The sequence below is a fragment of the Balaenoptera borealis genome (genome assembly GCF_965194805.1).
Source record: "Balaenoptera borealis genome assembly, chromosome: 18".
Lineage (NCBI taxonomy): Eukaryota > Metazoa > Chordata > Mammalia > Artiodactyla > Balaenopteridae > Balaenoptera > Balaenoptera borealis.
This window is the reverse complement of record NC_138877.1, coordinates 75,735,586-75,755,964: the sequence shown is the minus strand read 5'-3', so window position 1 is coordinate 75,755,964 and position 20,379 is coordinate 75,735,586. Positions and strand designations below refer to the sequence as shown.

At 36.8% G+C, this 20,379-nt stretch overlaps 1 protein-coding gene across 23 annotated transcripts; it reads right to left on the bottom strand.

Annotated features, from left to right (window-relative positions):
• Nucleotides 1–864: 864 nt before the first annotated feature.
• ABHD13 (abhydrolase domain containing 13) lies at nt 865–20,377 on the bottom strand. Of its 23 annotated transcripts, none has more exons than XM_082366238.1 (7): nt 20,097–20,234; nt 17,305–17,536; nt 15,223–16,122; nt 14,388–14,488; nt 6,120–6,197; nt 4,988–6,006; nt 865–2,930 (listed from the first exon to the last, which is right to left on the bottom strand). In XM_082366238.1, exons 6-7 carry the CDS (start codon nt 5,984–5,986, stop codon nt 2,787–2,789), a joined length of 1,143 nt encoding a protein of 380 aa, XP_082222364.1. In that variant the 5' UTR covers nt 5,987–6,006; nt 6,120–6,197; nt 14,388–14,488; nt 15,223–16,122; nt 17,305–17,536; nt 20,097–20,234; the 3' UTR covers nt 865–2,786. The 23 variants fall into 23 exon arrangements, 18 of the variants coding, with proteins under 18 accessions (XP_082222364.1, XP_082222365.1, XP_082222362.1 ...); XM_082366239.1 differs by lacking the exon at nt 15,223–16,122 and adding an exon at nt 18,620–18,750 and having other exon boundaries at nt 14,388–14,526; nt 20,097–20,218; XM_082366236.1 differs by lacking the exon at nt 15,223–16,122 and having other exon boundaries at nt 14,388–14,526.
• Nucleotides 20,378–20,379: the final 2 nt, after the last annotated feature.

Here is a 20,379-nt window from a genome sequence, read left to right as displayed (position 1 = left end):
AAAAACAAATTGTTTCATTGAGTAAATGAGGCAATGTGCAGTTGTCCTAGATTGAGAACTGGAGACACATTCAGATGCCAGCTCCATTCTGGGTAATCTTGAGCATATTACTGAACCACTCTGAGCCTGTTTATTATAAAATGGGACTTTTATGTGCAAATTACTAGGCAGTTTGCTGTGAGGGTTCAATGACATTAACACATTCTACACTTGTAGGTATTCAAAGGGTATCTTTTCCCTCCCTTCCCCTTCGTAAGACAGGAGTTACAGTCTAACCAGATCCAACTGCTCATCATCTTTAGGATGTAAAGCAGGAGCTGAAGAGTGAAATAGGAATGTGAAAAAATTATCGCTTGAAAATAAGAACTAGTTATCTAAAGGATTCAGGTTGGTGATCTCTCAGGGAAGCACATGAGGGATGCTTCTTCCCACCAGATCTACCCATGAAAAAATGGTCTCCACTAGGTGAATTCTTCATCTGCACTTACAGGGGGCCAGTTAAGGTTTGTCATACATTTCCTATCATCCAGCTGGTTGTGACACTATTCAAGCATGCAAATTTCTGGTTAGGGAAAGCAAGCTACAGCCCCCTCAAGGTCGAATGAATATTAGGCCATTTTTGTAATCATCCCAAATCATTAACACAGTACTAATAAGAGAAAAAAAAGCAAATTTCATGAAAAGGCACTTTATGAAATCTCAAGACAACATGACTATGAACAGTTAAAATCTATTCATTCCTAGATTAATGTAACTAATCAAATGCTTTGGATCTATTCATTCACCAGCAGGTCGCATATAGAAAATATTTAATATTAGCCTAAATGAAATGTATGTGGGATAAAAATACGAGGAGAGGGAAAATAAATCTAACTTCTACTTTTTATTCACACCATTAGTACAATAAAAATTAATTTCAGTACAAATTCAGGAGTTTATTTGATCATTAAGGAAGCTTTAATGTCCTACCATATAATCTAGGTTAATAGAAAAGACTGAATACAAACTATCTTAAGACATTAATCAAACTTTTAATGTATCAATTTATTGCATATGTCAGTACAGAAAAATAGAAAGTGTATTTTAAAAGAAATTTATTGTAAAAACACAAATGTAAATGTTTGCTTTTGCCATGATTAGCACATAATATACTGTAACATTCAGATTTGAATTATAAAATTTTATCACTGCTTCAAATAAAATATGGCAAATAACAAAAATATGATTTACATTATGAAGTTGGATTAACTTATTTTATCCTGAACGTATCTGAATAGGTTGAAAACAACTTGAATTTTCAGTATACGGAGTACTGACAGAAATTCTGTTATAAATGATGTTAAACAACACACTCATCCCTGTTACATATGTATATATGACACTTTCCGTAAAAGAAGTGTTTCTTACACACAGTCCTATTGTTAAACTACATTTTTAAGATACAAAATATAAATGGAGGTATATTTGCACCATCTGGCAAAATGTGTTGACTACTATTAGGATGAATGCATTTATTTTGTCATACAAATGAATATACTATTTCTGATTAGCTGAGATGATGTGCACATATGGCAATATAAGTCAACAGAAGTGCTTTTTATTTTCTACTCTGATTTAAAAAATATGTCTGTGCTCTGTCATTTCCCAACTTTACCTGAGTGATATGAAAATACATAAATTTAAGGATAATCCAAAAGCATTATGACTAATTCTTTTCACATTTTTCTCCATAATTGCTGTCAAACATAATGAGAAAAACAGAGAGGGGAGAGGTCAGTGGAGGTTTTCAGTGTATCTCAATCATGATCTAATTTAAAAAGTGACTTCTGCGACACCCTCTTTTAAGGTTTACCTTATTTATTCCTAACCTCAAGGACAGGACTCAGTCAAAAACTACACTTTGGCTGGGCTTGCATGATAGTTTATATAAAACTGAATATGGCCTTCATTCTTTAATTCCACCAAACAAGCCCATACCCACCTCAAACCAAATCTTATAAACATAAGAAATGAGTATGAAAGCATCAGGTGGTATGAATTCTCAATAAATATTACGGTATCATTAATCTGGTGACACATTACCAAAGGTAGAATTTGGGTTATTATCAACTGTCTACAGTCATGAAAAAATAAATTTAACCTGCCCCATAACAAATTTCAGAACACCATTTTAATGAAAACACCAATTTTACAAAGTGTTTGCAAAAACATAGGGTAGATGCAGTATCAGGTGCTCCAGTTGCCTTCTCTGTTAGAAGCACCTTAAGTTCAAATGATGTTTTACATGTTATGCTTCCTTTTCACCAACCTCACCAGCTAATTATTTCCTAGATCTACATTTAAGAATGATGTCACATTTCCCTTTCCAGTTGTTTCTATCCTATTAATATTCTTTTATCTGTTACAAATGATTTCTTCCTGTATTTTGCAATATCTTTTTTTAGGATCTTTTTTGCCGTTTTACCCCCAATAATCCCTTTTAAAATAATGGATTTTGATCTCAGTGGATTTTATCTTGCCATACTTAAAATCACTCTAGGGTTTCCAAATTCCAGTAGCTTAATAACTTAAAAACTCATTCAGAAACTCCTACAGCTGCTCTTACATCAATGAGCCAGAAATTAATAAACAAGATAGACACACACCTATTCCACTAAGAGATGAGCCCAAAATGAAGGTGTGACTCATGAAAAATTCACGTTTTATTAAAAATGATGCCACAGGCTTCATGGACCCCTGATAATAGGAGTTTGTCTTCTACCCCCTTCCCATCTAAGGAACCAGTCTCAAATACAGAAGGAAGCTAGGAAGGAAAGATGTGCTACAACCCTAGACACCTTTTCCTTTTGCTGCAGAAAGAAAGGCTCCTCAACCCAAAGAGGAGAATGAAGGTAGGGATGGGACACATGTACTCCACAACTTCTTAAGTCCTGGGTCAAAAAGAAGAGGGGGGAAGTGTTAATAAACCTGGAATACTAAAAAAAAAAAAAAAAAAGAGCAGCATAAAACAAAACACTGATGAAGAAAAAGCTTTTTATACTTCATCAGCATAATATTTGTAACTAAAGTTGATAAATTCCTCCATAGTGTACCAGACTAAATCATCACATGAAAACATAAGGTACTTTGTAAACTTTAAAGAATGATACAAGTCTAAGGTGTGCCATTTAAGCTCATGTCTAAATACACTACATTTTGTTGTATTAACGTTCTTGTTAATACATTACTATTTAGGATAGTCATTCTATATAGCAATGATTGACAAGATGAAAAGTAGCCTTTAATTGTAGTGAATTTATAAATACAAAATACACCTTCCATAATACGCATTTCCAACTTTTAAAAACGCATGACTTTTTTACAATTTATAGAAAACATTATCCTTTAGAAATCACACTTGCTATATTTTTTTCTAAATACTGACATAAAGTGAATGATAAGAATGTTATTTGGCAAAAGTATTTCTAGCCCTATCTCCATGGAAAGAGTTTCAATTAAGGTCAAGATTATTGACCCATTATTTCTCTGCCCTAGCTGCTTGCACAAAGCCAATAAATATAGCTAAAATACTCACAATATCATATGTTAAAGCTGACATAACGTACAGAGCTCAATTACATCTAATTTTTGAGGACTGCTTGAAACAACTTAGCTTATATATCTTAAGGTAAATCCTGTAAGTTTTAAGGGGCTCTTTTTTTAGATAAGATTTTTCTTACCTTCTATATGTCTAAATACTACTTCCCACTTACAGCCATTTAATTGTTGAATGTGGTCACACGTTCTGTGATCAAAAGCTCTAGAGTTCCTTTATCCACACATTCTCACATGTAGAAAATAAATAAGACTTCCTAAAGCTGTCTTTTGATGCAGTTCTTCTATTTCATAACTGAAACATCAGACCAAAGAATATAGTTTTCATTTACTTTTGTTTTTGTAACTTTTATTTTCAGAAAGTCCAATAAATGATATCCTGGCTTTAGTGGGATAGATATACCTAGATACTTGGACTTAAAAATGAAATGTGGGAATTCTTGTAAAACAGTATGTACAATAATGTAATGATAAGACTTCCTAATTCTTAAACAGATTCTAATCTTCATTATGACTGCTATTAGTGGTTCAGCTGTAGACTTACAAAATCGACAGAAGCTAAAATTCTCTTTGCCACCAAAATTACAAATGTTAAAAAGTTCAAATATGCACATCAAAGCTGCAGTAAAATTCTCAATTTCTATTTTTACATGCCATGATCCAGACTGTACCTAACAAAACATGGTACGTTTATATTGGAAAATGGGGTCCCATTTATTTGTAAGAAAAAGCTGGATCTCAGCATTCACCAGAGCAAAATTCAACGGCAACCTGCACATAGGCCTCAATTTCATTTCTTGCTAAAAACAAAATAGAGTTTACATAAAAATAGATATAACCCAGGTTACCATATACATTGGTATATGATCAGTATTTACATTAAAAACATTGCATTGCATAAGTCAAGGAATAAAATACCATCATGCATTTCATTTTAACTTTTAAGGTGAAAAATGCAATTACAGAACTAAGTTTGCTTACCATGATTGTCCCAATATTTACTAAAGGAATAATACCCAAAGGTTTCTTGTTTACATGTCTCCTTCCACACTTAGTCATTAATCTAAGTGTCACATAGATTACACAACTTTAGCAACAAGAAACTTTTGAATATAATATGCTATTATGATAGCATATTAAACTAAAGGTATGGATACATAACCACATTGAAAGGTTCGATGAAAATGTATGAAATCCCAATAATTATAGTTCTTCAAATGTAAAAAACTATTTGGATCATTTTAAAGGAGCACTGAAGTCCTTTCAAAGTTTAATGTCACTCTTCAGACAAGTACAGATATAACACACTTCTAGAAAGGAACATTCTTTATCATTCTGCACAAATTAAAATACAGTGCATTAATCAAAAAGAAAAACATTATATAATTGTTACATTAGATGAAGTTTTTGCCATTTCTTCAGGAGAATGACTCTTTATTACTTCTTTGATGAACTGTTCAAGGGCAGTGAAGTAACCCTGGCATTGCCATGTATCATTATGAGTTCCATCAGGAAAAATGGCTAATCTCTTAGTCCGAGATGGGGAGAGTTCATAAAGTTGCTTCATCATTACTGGTGGGATTAATTGGTCAGAGAGTCCAGAGATGAAAAGAGAAGGCATTCTGCACTGAGAGATTTTTCTGTAGGACAAAAATTTATTTTTGTAGCACCATAAAGGAAGGTAACGCATTGGAAAGAATGAAAATAAAGTGCTGGCCATATGCGGTATGCTTAAAAATGTGTTCTCCACCATAATGGCTGAAATCCTATGTGAATTTTCAGAGGCCAAATGAATAGCTACTGCCCCTCCCAAGGAACGGCCAAAAAGAAAAATTTTTGTTTTGTCAAGGTCAGGTCTGGTCATCACGTAGTCCAGCACAGCCTCAGAATCTAGGTAGAGTCCTTCTTCACTTGCTTCTCCTTCACTTTTTCCATATCCTCGATAATCAACAAGTAAAAGATTAACTTTGAGGTTAACCAACATAAGCAATGCATTCGGTAACCTGTGACCTATGTTGCCTGCATTCCCATGAAAATAAATTATAGTTGGGGAATAGGGCGAATTGTCTCCAGTGTATCTTATCAAAATAAGATTTAGACGCACCCCATCTTTGGTTCTGATGAAAATGTTTTCATGTGGAATACCAGTCGGCATGGGAACATAAAGGCGTGAAGAAGACGGCTGCTCTGGGAAATAAAGCAATACATCCTGGAATTTATAGAGAATACCTGCTATTGATATGAATATTAACAGAAGTAAGATAATGCCTCCATACAGATGGAAAGTCACTATTAAAGGTAAAAGAGAAATACGGCAGAGAGCCCAAGACCATGAAGCCAAAGCTATTAGCCATCTTTCAACAAAGTTCCACAGCATCCAGGACTTTTCCATTGTGGCTCTCCGTAAGCGTCCTGAAGAGAGACAGAGATAGGGAGAATCAGTAATTCAACATATATCTATTATTTTAAAAGTTAGATCCATGATGTAATAAATCATGGTACTAGGTGAATTCCTGGAAACCTACATCAATCCATCCACAAAATCGATTGTTCTACTTTTCCTCATCCCTTCAGTTCTCAAGGTCTCCTTTCTCCCTCCACTGCTGTATATATGAAACACAAATATTCATCAAACTATATTTATTTTCTAAAAAAATGCAGGTACTTTCATTCATGTAGTCTCCTTGATTTGACAGAAAAATAAGTTGATGCCATGTTCCCAATTTTTTATATGAGGGAACAAAGGCTCTGGAGCATAAGTGGAGTGGCCGTGTCCCAGCTTTGCAGGCAGAAGAGCCTGGAGACCAAGGAGCATGCTTCTAAGGCTCCTGGTGCACCCACTGGTCAGCTAGGTAAGGTGAGGGCAATTTTTTAATTTGAGGTAAAACTGACATATACCATATTAATTTCAGGTGTACAACATAATGATTCAATATCTGTATATACTGCAAAATGATCACAATAAATCTAGTTAACATCCATCACTATACATAGTTACAAAATTTTTTTCTTGTGATGAGAACTTTTGAGATCTACGCTTAGCAACTTTCAAACATGCAATATAGTATTATTAACTTGTCACCATGCCGTACATAACATCCCCATGACTTATTTTACAACTGTTAAGTTTATACCTTTTGACCCACTTCTCTTATTTTGCTCACTACCCCCAGCTTCTGGCAACAACCAATATGTTCTCTCTATCTATGAGTATGGGGTTGTTTTGTTTGTTTTCAGAATCTACACATAAGTGAGATCATACAGTATTTGTCCTTCTCTGACTTACTTAGTATAATGTCCTCAAGATCTATCCATGTTGTTGTAAATGGCAAAATGTCCTCCTTTTTAATGGATGAATAATACTCCACTGTGTGTGTGCGCACACACACATCCCACATTTTCTTTATTCATTCATCCATCGATGAACACCTAGGTTGTCTCCGTATCCTGGCTATTGTAAATAACGTTACAGTGAACATGGTGGTGCATGTATCTTTTTGAGTTAGTGCTAAATTTCAAGTCTTTAATCCATTTTGAGTTAATTTTTCTGTATGGTGTAAAACAGTAGTCCAGTTTCATTCTTCTTCATGTGGTTACCCAGTTTACCCAACATCATTTACTGAAGAAACTGTCCATTCCCCATTGTATATTCTTGGCTCCTTTGTCGTAAATTAATTAACATACATGTGTGGGTTTATTTCTGGGCTCTCTATTCTGTTCCACTGATCTATGTGTTTGTTTTTATGCCAATACCATACTGTTCTGATTACTATAGCTTTGTAATATAGTTTGAAATCAGGAAGCATGATGTCTCCACCTTTGTTTTCCTTTCTCAAGAATGCTTTGACTATTCAGAGTCTTTTGTAGTTCCATACAAATTTTAGGACTATTTGTTTTTTTCTGAGATAAATGCCCCTGGAATTTTGATAGGGATTGTACTGAATCTGTAGACTGCTTTGGGCAGTATGAACAATATTAATTCTTCCAATCCATGAGTCCCAAATACCTTTCCACTTTTTTGTGTATCCTTCAATTTCTTTCATTAATGTCTTATAGTCTTCAGTGTTCAATTCTTTTACCTCCTTGGTTAAATTTATTCCTGGGTATTTTATTCTTTTTTTAAATTGAAGTATAGTTGACTTACAATGTTTTAGGTGTACAGCAAAGTGATCCAGTTTTATATATATATATATACATATATATAACTTTTTCAGATTCTTTTGCATTATGTTATTACAAGATATTGAATGCATCTTAGGTTACATAGTAGGTCCTTGTTTATCTATTTTATATGTAGTAGTGTATACCTGTTAATCCCAAATTCCCAGTTTATCTCCCCCTCTTTCCCCTTTGGTAACCATAACTTTGCTTTCTATATCTGTGAGTCTATTTCTGTTTTGTAAATAAATTCATTTGCATAATTTTTTTATATTCCACATATAAGTGACACCATATGATATTTATCTTTCTCTGTCTGACTTAGTTCAATTAAGACAATCTCTAGGTCCATCCATGTTGTTGCAAATGGCATTATTTCATTCTTTTTTAGGGCTGAGTAATATTCCACTGTGTGTGTATGTGTGTGTGTGTGTGTGTGTGTGTGTGTGCGCGCGCGCGCGCGTGCGCCACATCTTCTTTATCCATTCATCTGTTGATGGATATTTAGGTTGCTTCCACATCTTGGCTATTGTAAATAGTGCTGCTATGAACACTGGGGTGCATCCATCTTTTCGAATTACAGTTTTCGTCTTTTCTGGATATATGCCCAGGAATGAGACTGCTCGATCATAGAGTAATTCTATATTTAGTTTTTAAGGAACCTCTATCCTGTTCTCCATAATGGCTGCGCCAATTTACATTCTCACCAACAGTTTAGGAGAGCTTCCTTTTCTCCACAACCTCTTCAGTATTTATTATTTGTAGACTTTTTGATGATGGCCATTTTGATTGATCAGTGTGAGGTGGTATGTCATTGTAATTTTGATTTGCATTTCTCTAATAATTAGTGATGCTGAGCATCTTTTCATGTGCCACTGGCCATCTGTATGTCTTCTTTGGAGAAATGTCTATTTAGGTCTTCTGCCCATTTTTTGATTGGGTTGCGGGTTTGTTTGGTTTTTTTTGATATTGAGCTGTATAAACTGTTTGTATACTTTGGAAATTAAGCTCTTGTTGGTCTCATGGTTTGCAAATATTTTCTCCCAGTCCATAGGCTGTCTTTTCATTTTGTTTATGATTTACTTTGTTGTGAAAAAGCTTTTAAGTTTAATTAAGTCCCATTTGTCTATTTTTGCTTTTGTTTCCATTTCTCTAGGAGATGGACCCAAAAAAATATTGTTGAAATTTATGTCAAAGAGTGTTCTGCCTAGCTATTTTATTCTTCTTGATGGAACTGTAAATGTGATCATTTTAATTTCTCTGACAGTTCATTATTAGCATATAGAAACATGACAGACTTTTATATATTGATTTTGTATCCTACAACTTCACTGAGCTAGGTAGGTTGAGGGCAAATTTTATTAAAGAGGTAGTTAACAGATTCTAACTTATCAAGACCAATCCAATAGAATTTATTGTCAATTTTCTTTTTCACATTATAGAAAAAAATTATAATTAAACTAAAATAAAAAATATAAAATATTTTCCCTTCTATTTGGAGGTTCTCACAGCTAAATTTAAAAAATAATTTAAATGGAACACTAGTTTCTAATATTGTATTATTTTTAAGAAAAAGTCTAATAATTTGTCTTTCATATCTGATTAAAAAGAAACTTTAGATTGTTAATACTGTGAAATATGCTCAATCTTTTATAGCGCCCTTACTGCAATTTCATACCAGTGGGTAAACAAAGATTGCTACAGTATACTGATAAGGCCATAAACACTTGGGGGATAAGTGAAACAAAGACAAAGAAATTCTATTTCAGAACCAGAGATAAATGAAGAAAACGACTTACTGGAGAAAAATCTTTTTAAAGTTTGCTAAAAACTATAACTGATGTAAAGAAACTACAAAAGAAAAGCTTTCAGAAGTCATTGTTTTTGTTATCAAATAAAGTTTATGTGTGTCATCTTAAAAAGGCACAAGAGGTGAGACGTTACAATTTTTCTTATGTAGTACTCATTTACTTATATATTTACCATTTTAAAAAATTACATTCTCTTTTACTCACTAACAAAGCTACCATAAAGAAGTTATTCTTAAATTTAATAAATAATTGTTAATGACTTATCTTTAAAATTTTACTGTATGCCATAAGCTAATAAGTGAGGCATTTTAGTTCATCAAATTAGATTTAAACACTGAAAACCAAGTTAAATTATACTGGCTACAAAGATGAGTTAGACGATTTAATAGATTCGATTTTTCACTATTATCTCACCAAAAATATTTTACTATTCCGCTAAACATGGACTTTCAAATCTGAATTTGTGTTCAAATAACTCTCTATGAACATAAACCAACAGTGTAGCATTTTTCTGAAGTTTCTCTAAAATCAACACTGCCCCCCAGTTGCAGCAAGTTTTATTACAATAAGCACTATGTTAAGCCAGAGAAAAGCAGGTATGTGAGGTAAAACAAAAATCCAAGCTTAACAACTACAGAAGCAATACCTGAGCATTAGGTGTCAGACCTGGATAAGAACCAGATTGAAAGAGACTACACTACAGCAGCCAAATAAGCCAATTACACTGAATACTGAATAACTGTTCCAGGTCAATAATCAATGCTGTTTACAATCTCTGACCACTATTCATCAACAGCTTAAATTATACAGGGCTACTCTATAATCCTTCACTGTAGTGGATAAGTCTGAATAACACATCTGAGCACTTAAATTTTTCATCTAATGCTTACTTAACTTTATTTCTTTAAGAGAATGATTTTCATTTGTACCCAGAAGTTGTATTAGGAAAATTTGAAAACAGACTGGCATTTACTTTATACATCAAAATAAAATAATTTTTGTATAATGATTAGGATTAACAAGGTTTGGGATATAACATACAAATATACTAAGGCACTGTATCATTTGGAAAATAAGATACCATTTAAGATATTTCTTTAGGGAAAAAATGTACTTTTTTTCATAGTCAAGCCAATCGTTTATGACAGAAGTATCAGAGAGATGAGTAACTCAAATATCACTTATTTGGTGATATAGTAGAAAAAAACACACTAAAATTCCATCACGCTTAAAGTCTGCTCTACCATATATTTGTTAAATAATCGTATCAGTTATTTCCAGTTTGAATTTCCTTTTCAGTAGAATGAGAATTCTAAAAATGCCTGTTTATACAGCTGGTCAGCATTATCAAATAAAATTAATTAAAAAGCACTTACAAATGCTACAGATATATTAACTTCACTTGCTTTTGAGACTAGTATTTCTGGCTGTACTACTACATTCTTAACCATGTTCTGCTTGAATTAACATCAAAATTAGAACTTACCAAGCACCTATAAGAAAAAAAAAATCTAGGAATTTGATAAGGGCATGGCAAAGCACTCCTACAACCTGTATAATCAGGAGTGAATTGACTCAAGTTTTCAAATCAAAGTTCTTATAAAAAACTAATACAACACTAAATAAAACATAAAGCTCCTAATACATGGACAGGGCATATTTTGAAATTCAAACCACCTACATAGATTAAACTATATAGTTAAAGTTTTCGATTTTCAAACTTTGAAAAAATATCTTTTTTAAAAAAGAAGCCTCTTTTATTTCTTTTCTTTTTTTTTTTTTTTTTTTGCTGCCTCCAAAACAAGACTTCACTCACAGAAAAGGCTCGGTAAACAGCTACCATCATCATTACCATCATCTCTGTTTTTACATCACCCTATTTCTTTCTGTCCTTCTTGGGAACTGCAACTAGATGTTTAAAGATAAATTTGCTTTTTTAAACACACAGTTGCTTGCATATATTTATGATCATTCATAGGAAATTATGGCAAAACATCTATTTTTTAAAGGTCTTTCTATAATATATACAGTAAATCTAACCTGATATAATGAGAAATGCCTGAAAACATGAGAAATGCCAGCATCACATGACAGTCAAATCTTTTGTTGAGAAATTTCCTGAAAACAAGTTTCTGAGCTCTTCCCCAGAAATCACAAGCTCTGTACAGGGATCAACCTTTTGGTCTCTTGCACTGGGCTCTCCCTTCTCCTCTTTCTTCCAGAGGATGGGAACAGGACAGGATCCATGACCAGTGAGAGCTTCTGAAATAAGTTGTGCTCAAGCATCTCACTGTTGATCCAACCAGCTCTCCCATTTGTAACTACAGAAATATTTAAGGGCATTTTAACCCCGGAATAGGGAATTGCTGATGCGCTAGCTCTCAATATCCGGAGCCCTGCTCACTGGCTGAGATGACATATTTCGAAGTGAAGTGAGGCTGGGACAGACGTGTGGTCTCCCTGTGATCACGGTTAGGGAATAACAGCAGCCGTCTTCCTGGGCTCCTCCGTCAGGAACCACAGTCCCCAGCATACCTCACCCTCTGGTGGCATCTCTGAGGGCTGTAACAATGTCTGAGCAATTTTCATTAATTTTCAGCTGACTCATTTTTCCAATTTAAGTCATTTAATCCTCACAACTTAAGGAAGCATGTAATGTTATTTCCCTTTTACAGATGAAAAAAAAAAAAAAACAGGTAGAGAGGTGAAGCAACTTGCTAACATTTACAAGGCTGATTAATGCTAGACACAAGACAAGAAATCAAGCCTTTTTGACCCAAAGCTCTTAATCTCTGATTTCAAAGCATCTATTTCTGAGTCTCTTAGAATCTCATTATGTTCATGGTATGGATGCTTCTTAAATCACTGGTAATTTCCTATAACAGCTGCTTTGTCTTCAGAATCTTTTCAACATACAATATTGAATTTAAATCTGTAAGCCCAAGAACTGTGTTTTTCTTTTTCACTACTGTATCCCTATGGCTAGTACACCACTTTACATATATTCAAAACTAAAATGTTTTTTAAATGAACAATCCAGTAATGTATCTGAATTATTAGATTTCTAAGAAAACACAACTGCATTCTGAGTGTCAGACATATATATTTAAGACTGGACATCAGAAAAATGGCATATTTGAGTCCATTATTGTTTAGGAACAATAGGGATTAACCTTGCAGTTTTCCACAAAGCATTCCTGAAAAGCTGCCTTAATTAAATGACTTTGCAATAAACAAAGGTAATCTTGCAATGGATTGTTAAACTGTGGAAGTCAATAAAAGTCAATTCATTTTGAGGAATATCAAATGGAAGTCAATTTTAAGGACAGGTTAATAAAAACTGTTCTAGAGTGTGTGTCTCTTCTCTTTAATACATTACGGCATATTGGTGGTGTACAAAGAGACCTCCACTCACGAACTGCCTTATTTTTCCTAACCCAATTAGCCAATAATTTCTGCTCCTCCTTCTATATCATACCTCCATGCTCTTAATGGAACTGGACCTATCAAACAATATAGGGAGGATTTTTTATTTGATAAATTTGCTGAAACTATCAACAAAGTACAATTACTAGAGCCATCTGCTGAGATGTAAAGACAACTTCACATAAACCCAGATGCTATGATGATCAATAAAAAAGAACACTGCCTCGGGTACAGTCCACTGCACAGATACTAGAGCTAACAGTAAGTTTTCCACTTATTTTGCCAAAAAATTAGTTTGAATAAAGGGTTAACAAAACCTTTTCTCGGACTTCCCTGGTGGTGCAGTGGTTAAGAATCTGCCTGCCAATGCAGGGGACACGGGTTCGAGCCCTGGTCTGGGAAGATCCCACATGCCGTGGAACAACTAGGCCCGTGAGCCACAATTACTGAGCCTGCGCGTCTGGAGCCTGTGCTCCGCAACAAGAGAGGCCGCAATAGTCAGAGGCCCGCGCACCGCGATGAAGAGTGGCCCCCGCTTGCCACAACTAGAGAAAGCCCTCGCACAGAAACGAAGACCCAACACAGCCAAAAATAAAATAAAATAAAATAAAAAAAAAAAAAGAGAATTAATTTTAAATTCACATCCATAATTAGTTCCATAGCATGATTCCACACGTCTCCTTAATCCCCACCTTGGACACAGTATCTTTGGCTCTAAGTTTAAAAAAAAGAATCTGCCTGCCAATGCAGGGGACATGGGTTCGAGCCCTGGTCCAGGAAGATTCCACATGCCGCGGAGCAACTAAGCCCGTGAGCCACAACTACTGAGCCTGCGCTCTAGAGCCCGCGAGCCACAACTACTGAGCCCATGTGCCACAACTACTGAAGCCCACGCACCTAGAGCCCGTGCTCTGCAACAAGAGAAGCCACCGCAATGAGAAGCTCGCGCACCACAACGAAGAGTAGCCCCCGCTCGCCGCAACTAGAGAAAGCCCGCGCACGGCAACAAAGACCCAACGCAGCCAAAAATCAATAAATAAAATTTAAAAAATAGAAAAACAAAAACCTTTTCTCCTCCATGAAAAAAAAGTGACCTCTGGTTAACCTTCTAGCACTGCTTCCCTGGAAACCTCATAAAGGTGGGATTCCGCTATGTTTCTCAGCAGCATTTTGTGCGGTAAACCTGACCCCTGCTAGTGAGCTAAGCCTGGACTGAGAGGACAGTGAGCAGCGCTGCAATGCCCAGCGGGAACGCAAAGAGGGGACACTCTGTGTCCTCTTTTGAGTCCTGCTCGCTATGCCCTTGCGCTGCAACAAAAAATACCGTTTCCTGTGGAGCACGAAGCAGCTAACTCATGGTGGCACCTGCTCCCACCCAAGTGCCATCTTTCCACTAACCTGAGCTATTACTTGGAACAATATACCTGATGCTGCCAGGCCAGGTTTCCTATCCACGTCTTTCCACACAGCAGAGGGAGGCTGGTGCCAGGTATGGTCTTCTGAGAATGAGAATGTCCAGCTGAATCCAAGACCATTGCTGCTGGTCATGCAGAATAAGCAAGGCAATTAGTTACCCCTTAAAAAGTACATCCTATGAGGAAAATTTATGAAATGTGTTGCCAGAAGAGATGGTTATTTGCCAGGTTCTTTTGCATGCTGCAATGCACTTGCTGATAACATCTTAGCATCATAAACGATCAAGAGAAATGTGAGTTTAATATACTCCAAGTGAAATCAATGTTTATACTAATTAAAAAGGCTGCTTAGAGGGAAAGAACATTAGACCTGTAGAGCATAGAAGCTCGGTCAACCAATATCCTTCATCTGCCATTCTTCTTCTACATTATTACTCTGTTTTTAATCTTATGCCTACATCTTAAATAAATACCTCACTTATTCCCATTTCTCAATTCTGCCTTTGCCAAATTATCACACCAGCTCTCACATATCAAATGTCTCTAAAGCCCATCTATGGCTTCAACCACCCCAGTAACTGCTAACTACTCACTAGCAGAGAATCTGATGCGTGAGCTCTTGTGATGATCTCTCATAAAAAGCAAACCTCACTTACTAATAAAGCCAATGGACTTTTCTCAATCCACACTGCAACACCGTACCCCTAAGTAGCACCAAACCTGGAATCTTCCTCAGCTTCCAGTATAATCAAATCCCTGTGTTTCTCCCTCTGACCCACACCTAAATGTAGGCATTTTCCAAGGCTCCGTATATTTACCTTTCTTTCCCTCAGGGATTTCATTCTTTCTCATGGCTCCAACCATCATACTTGTTTATGAATTATTCCCATTCTCCATGTCTACTCCATCTATAATCTCAATTTATCTGTTCCTTGAGTACCTGATGCTTCGTTAACAACAGACTTATCCAAAAGTAAACAAATCCTCCTCATCTAATGTTTTACATGCTTTATGTTAATTATGAACAAAAAAAACATGATGTGTAAACAAATACATTTTTTTAAAAACAACTGATTCTAGAGCTACATATAAAATAACATGCAAAGTAAATTTAACTATGTTACAATATCAGTAATAGGTACATTATTATAACATGCACAGGTCTTATATCTGAATGAAAAAAAATCAACCTTAAAAACAATTTTTGTGCATTTTATTTAGATGAAGTGGTTAGAGGTGTCATACTGATATTAGTGAGCACTTCTCAAGAAATAATCTATTAAAAACATGACTAATTTTTATTATAATGTATAGACAAAGTAAATCTAATTATGATTTTCTTTTTAAAAGAATGGTTTTGAAATATTAGTCATATCTTTTTATACTCTATAAGCACTTTGATCAGATGAATGAAAAGTAGAAATCTGATGATGATCATCTTGAGAATTTTATAGTCATTAACTTGTTTTGTTCACCTTTATTGCTCCATATGCTCCCTATCTTTAAATATCAGCCCATGTGAGTACACAATAACCCATTTAAGGCTAAAAATATAAACAATTTATAGCTGTGAAGCTGTCAGAACCACCATGTTGGTTACAGTGTGAGCTGAGTGACAAGTCAACTGAGTGAGTGATGAACATGTGCATCTGACCTCCTGTAATCACCTTATGTGCTCCCTCATATATGTACTTGGAAGATCGCAAATGGTTCCATTTCTAAGGGAAAATATTTAAATAACTGTTCAATAAGCTGAGGCTTAAAAAAATAGAGAGATCAATACCAAACATATGCCCACCCTCAATCATATGAGTTCTCAGAACACAACTACACGTCCCCCAAGGGAGTTTTCAAACCCAGCCCAGACCACAAAATGGTCCCAGGGTTGGTTTCCCAGCCTCATCAGATTCCAATGCATCCTATCATACTATTTAAAGATTAAAGACAATGCCACCAATACTTGCAGACATCTGCTATCTGAATCATAGTGTTCAGACATTGTAGACTATTTAAAATTTATAAATACGCAGTCTTATTCTTAAGTAGCTCATGATCTACTCAGTAACCCTCGATCTACTCAGGAATCATGGACATATATATAACTGTATATGTCTAACATAAATTTAATTATAGAGGAGCCGAGGAAAATTAGAGAAAGATCACACTGTCCTTAAACAGAGTAAAAGAAAAAGAAAACCTTAACTATGTGTCCTTCACAACATAATTTTAGTAATCTCTGGATTTCATTATGCTTGAATACTTAAAGAAACCATGGGGAAATTTTTGCCAATTTTTTAAAAACAGGACAAAGTACAACTCTAGGGTTAAGAATTTCTCTTACTTTCCATCAAACAGCTGTCTATGCCACTTATTTTTGTTCATTTAGCAATATTTTATCCAAAAATTTAAAATAAATAAAGATTAACAACTTAGATATATCAAGAACTAAAACTCAAACTATGGGAATGGATACATTTAATTATGACTGCCCCAATAATACTAGCAGAGTAAACTGAACAAATACATTACTCTTTCAATGGAAGATAAAATTATACTTTAAGGAAGGCTGGAACTGTCTCACACACAAAAAAAGTAAATGCTAATTATTCTCATTACTTTTTAAATGCAGAAGTTTACATTGTATTGCACAGTATATATTCATTTACTGATTCTGCCAACAGTAAAAGGTCTTTGAAAACTATAAAAGATGTTTTACCTATACATGAATTAAATATGACTTCCCCAAAAACAATCTGACTAAAGAGTAACCAATTATAAATATAATTTTAAAAAGTCATAAATGTACTATTATTTTAAAGGCCTTTATATCCATCTCGATTGATAATTTTAGGAACATCCTGTTTAAAAATAAAAATTGCTCGTACATTAAAGAAACATACTGACAAGTGAGAAAACCATGTGTAGGTTCAAGGGAAGACTAAAAAGTGGAAAGCAAATTCATGTGTCACGCCTAATGTCTACATCACAGGCGGAGAATGGTATCCTCTAGGGGAATTCACTGCTTCCAATCACATTTCAAGTAATAGAGAAAGCAGATTCAGCCCTGCTGCATCAATGGATCTCCTTTTCTGCTAAGCACTGGAAAGTTAAGAAACCATGCCAGCTGCACAGCTGAAATGAAAACACAAACAGCCACTATCAGTGTGCTGGAGACACCACAGGATGAATTATCTATTTCCCTAATGGTTACCCACGTGTCATCAATAATGAAAAAGTGTGTATTAATAGTCCTATGGGGCAAATCAACAGTAACTGCCTATAGAGATGCTGGATTTAAACTGGGATTTCAATCGGCTTGAGCAGACATCTGGAACATTATACCAGGCAGCAACTTAGCAGCATTTTTGTGCTTTCCCTTTCGCTTGAAGCACAGAAGACTTCGCAAATATAGTCAACTCTGAGAGAACAAAGATAACAGTTTCTTGTCACTGTGGAAGCCAATCACAATTTATTCTGAGATTATAAATATCAAAGAAAGAAAAGGGTTAAAAAAATAGATCCACAAGGCTAAAAATGCAAACAGTGATGTTAGAATTAAAACTGATAATGAAATTCAGGAAGTTTCCAACTCACGACGGGATAGTGTTCTAAATACTATTAACTAAATGGGTGAAACTTAGAATTTATTTTCTTATAAAATCCGTGTTACAGAAGAAGTAAGATTCTCAGGCGAGCTCATAAATGCACACAGTTCACACCCTGGGAATACTACAGCTTTGCAATTCCAGTACAATATACTGCTGTAGGAGCTGAGACTTATACGAAACAGCAACATAAAATGTAATAACTTATTACGCAGTCTATCATTTGAGGGGGAAAAAATCTTAATTAGAAAAACTAGAACCCTTTTTTTTTTTTTTTAGGTTTATTCTAAAAAGAGTACATAAGGGCCTCAAACATTCCTGAGGTGACTAAACAATAATTAGAAAGATTTTAGAATCTCTGAGTAACAACCGAGTTCTAAATTAAAGAAAAACAGAGAAACAGAAGTAGATTTTCCCAAGATAAGTGACCAGAGAGGAGAGATCACAGAAAAAGGTTAGGTTGGATTGTTTCCTGTTCCCACTTCTAAAGTCACAATGTTGACCCAGGACAACTTGGTTAGTAAATGCTCTCGTTCAGGCCCGAGGTGAGGCTGAGAAGCCAGGAGGCTTGCCAAGGTCCGTATGCACAGATATTCATAAGCTGGCTCACTTTCATCATTCCAAAGGACCTATCAGTGGCAGGCAGCGTCGTGCTGTGGGAAGGAGGGTGTTTTCAGGCTCTGTATGTTGACAGCTGGGCGGCTTCTGACAACTCACTTAAGCTTTCTAAATATATGTCTCCTGGTGTGTAAAAAGGGGGTCAAACACGTAATTGAAACATGGCTGAGATCAACTGTAACACAGTGTGTTAATACATGCAGCTACTTGCACGAGACAAAAGTTAAAACATTTTATTATCTATTAGAGCAGAGTAAGTACAACCAGAAGGTCTGCTAGACCTGGATGAAATAATGGTAGGACTCACTGGAGATCACCTGAGTAGGTGCACACAGGAAGGAATGAGGGCGCTACCTTATTTTTTCCTGTCAAAACCCAGCTCAGGTAGCAGCTCCTTCAGAAAGCCTTCCCTGGTCCTCTACTCCCTACTGCCAACCATTCCACATCCTGTAGTTTGTACAAATTCATGTGGCGGCACTCACTACCGTAGTGTAATTCATCTGCTTTACAGAGACTGTGAGTTCCTTGATGACAGTGACATCATCTTATGCAAATCCGTATTTTCAGTCGACAGAGCAGTGCCTGACACACAGTAAGTCTCTATTAACAACTACTGAATTGAGCCGTCTAGGGCGTAAGCAGGACAACTATGACATACCACTAGATGGTCAACCACGAGCTCTTAGCTCGTGGAATAAAACTTAACCTCTCAGCAAGATACGTGATTAACCCACGCTTGCACACAAGTTCTTAACGCGTGCCGAAAGATACCAGGAGAGGATCCATGAAAAACCAAGCACCAAAACTTAAAGCCCACATCTCCTTGTGCCTTTCTATGCAGTTACTGTAACATGGTGAACCTAAGTCAAAGAGCTATCGAATAAAAGACTTTGTTTGGGGTTCTGATACCTTGGGCAATAACTCTCGTAATGCATTTTGCAGAAAACACATGTTGACAAGACTCTACAGCAAAACTGACTTCAATTCTATGGGGGGCTCCCGCCCTGTTTCATAAACACCCCAAAGTTCCTGCCACGGAATTCGCAGGGCTAAACCTGTTCTTGATGTGAGAGGATCAGGAGCACTCCATGCCTCACACCTGGCAGCTGGGATTTTCGCTGCACTTTTCCTGTGTGCGGGGGAGGGCTGGGCTGGGGACGGATGGTGTCCACGCGCCGGTTCGTACACGTTACTGGAAACACCACTGACAGCGCATTCTAAGACACCTTCTAGGACAGCGTCCCGGCGCCGCACCGGAGGGCGGTCGGGAATCGGCGCGCCTCGGTTCCCACACCGGCGTCCGTTTGGGGTTCTCCCTCCCTCGGCCGGCGAGGCTGCGGAGCGGGCTCCGTCCGGTCCCGCACGGCCCTGGGCGCGCAGCCCCGCGCTCCCGGGAGGCCCCCGCCGGCCGCCCCCCGCGGCCCCGGGACACGGCGGCCCCGCGGCTCGGCGGCCCGCACCGCACTTACTTAGACCTGCTCGCAGGCTGCGCAGTCGGCCGCGGACTCGGAACCCGGCGCCGCGCAGTAGCGTCCCCCCGCGCCGCTTCCGTCGCTCCTCATCGTCCTCCTCCAGCCGAGGGGCCGCCGCCGTCGCCACGGTGTAGCCCGGAGCTTCTGCGGCGCCGCTCTCGGCTCCTCCACTTCCGGCCCACGCTCGGTGTAGCCGGCAAATACCCCCGCCGGCTCCCACATCACCTGCTCTCGCCTTCCTCCCGGGAGTGGGAAACCGGCCCGCCCTCCTGGGCATGCG